The sequence below is a fragment of the Rhinopithecus bieti genome, unplaced genomic scaffold, assembly GCF_001698545.2.
Source record: "Rhinopithecus bieti isolate Rb0 unplaced genomic scaffold, ASM169854v2 scaffold_12686, whole genome shotgun sequence".
NCBI classification, from domain to species: Eukaryota; Metazoa; Chordata; class Mammalia; order Primates; family Cercopithecidae; genus Rhinopithecus; species Rhinopithecus bieti.
This window is the reverse complement of record NW_016807231.1, coordinates 1-1,650: the sequence shown is the minus strand read 5'-3', so window position 1 is coordinate 1,650 and position 1,650 is coordinate 1. Positions and strand designations below refer to the sequence as shown.

Here is a 1,650-nt window from a genome sequence, read left to right as displayed (position 1 = left end):
GTATGCTTTAATCTAATAATGTTATTCAAAATTAAATGTGTGGATTTTATTATTTGACAATTGCTGCTTCAAAGCCTTGGAGCCCTAATTAGCATGAGAACATGTGGTAAGAAGTAAAGCAAACCTCTTCAGAAGTGGTATGGTCAATTAATTTAGGTTATATGTGTTTTTTATTTTAGGGACATGGGACTGGAGTTATTTAGGGCTCATATTATAAGTGATCAGAAAGTCCAGAATAAGACAATTGATGGCATTCTTCTCTTGATTGAGAGGGAAAGGAATGGTGAAGCAATTGATAGAAGTTTACTTCGAAGCCTTTTAAGCATGCTGTCTGATTTGCAAGTAAGTTAACTACTACACATACTACACAGAGCTGATTGCTTTTCCTAGTTTTTTCCCCCATGTCAGACAGGTGATGTGCTGATATCATAACAATGTCTGAAGGAAGCACATCTCATACATGAGCATAAAAACCCAATCATCATGCTTCTAAACTACAAAAGGATCCTAGCTTGATGTTTAAAAACCAAATTCATAATGCTGTTTACATAGACATAGAGAACATTTAGTAAATATTTACTAAATAAATGATCTCCTTCATTTTATTGTCCCTCCCAGATTTATCAAGATTCTTTTGAACAACGATTTTTGGAAGAAACTAACCGGCTCTATGCAGCTGAAGGCCAAAATTAATGCAAGAAAGAGAGGTATTTAAAATCATGACTAATACATTCTCACTGTCTCTCACAATAGACCTTACTTTGTAGAATATAAGCTTCCCTTTGCATTTATCTTCCCAACATTGTGATGCTCTTCTCTCACTTAGGTGCTCCTTTCTTTTCTCTCTTCTTAAAGGCCAGAATTCTGGATCATAAACTCTACCTATAATTTTTACATATGATTCTACCCTGTCACATTTGACAGGGCCGCTTCCAGGATCTTTTGGACTTGACATTTTCTGAGTGATTTATGGGGAGGAAAACAATAATATAAAAAACTATCTTTGTAGGTTCCTGAATATCTACATCATGTTAACAAACGTCTTGAAGAAGAAGCAGACAGACTTATTACTTACTTAGATCAGACCACCCAGTAAGTATTACATGCTGAATTTAATAGTCTTAAACTGTCGTTAAATCACTTGCAGCACTTTAGCCATCCTAAACATGTTAGTAACTGTTTTCAGGTGTGATTTGAAGTGTTAACAGTTGTTTTCATAATATAAACTTGAAGTTATTCTTTTCCCTAATTAATTAGTCTTCATCCAAGGATTCGATTAGTAGGGGTGGGTGGGTATGTGTGTGTGTATGTGTGTGTGTTTAGAATGTAATTTAGAAATAATATTAGAGGCTGATGTGATCTTTAAACTCTTCAGGCCAATTAAAATTCAGTGGATCCCCCTATTTCTGTGCTTTCCTAAGTGTGAATATTGTCAGTCGGGGGGCTTCTGTATGTAGTACTTCTTTACCTTCCTAATAAAAGTAGCAAAACTTGGAAAAAGCCAACTACAACAAGGTCTTGGAGATATTTATTTCATGATGTAAACCAAATTCTAAAATACACAGTGGTTTTTAATAATTTTTGCATGTCAATTCCTTTATGTTTTTTTCTTTTATGTGTAAAGTATAGTAACTCTGAGCACCAATAAAT

At 34.2% G+C, this 1,650-nt stretch overlaps 1 protein-coding gene across 1 annotated transcript in view; it reads left to right on the top strand.

Annotated features, from left to right (window-relative positions):
• LOC108534998 (cullin-4B) overlaps positions 1-1,102 on the top strand; it is a 29,713-nt gene extending 28,611 nt beyond the window's left edge. The window contains 4 exon segments of the mRNA XM_017880666.1: positions 157-342; positions 619-682; positions 685-707; positions 1,010-1,102. Of these exon segments, the coding sequence (XP_017736155.1) occupies positions 157-342; positions 619-682; positions 685-707; positions 1,010-1,096 (360 nt within the window). The 3' untranslated portion in view covers positions 1,097-1,102.
• The last annotated feature ends 548 nt before the right edge of the window (positions 1,103-1,650 follow it).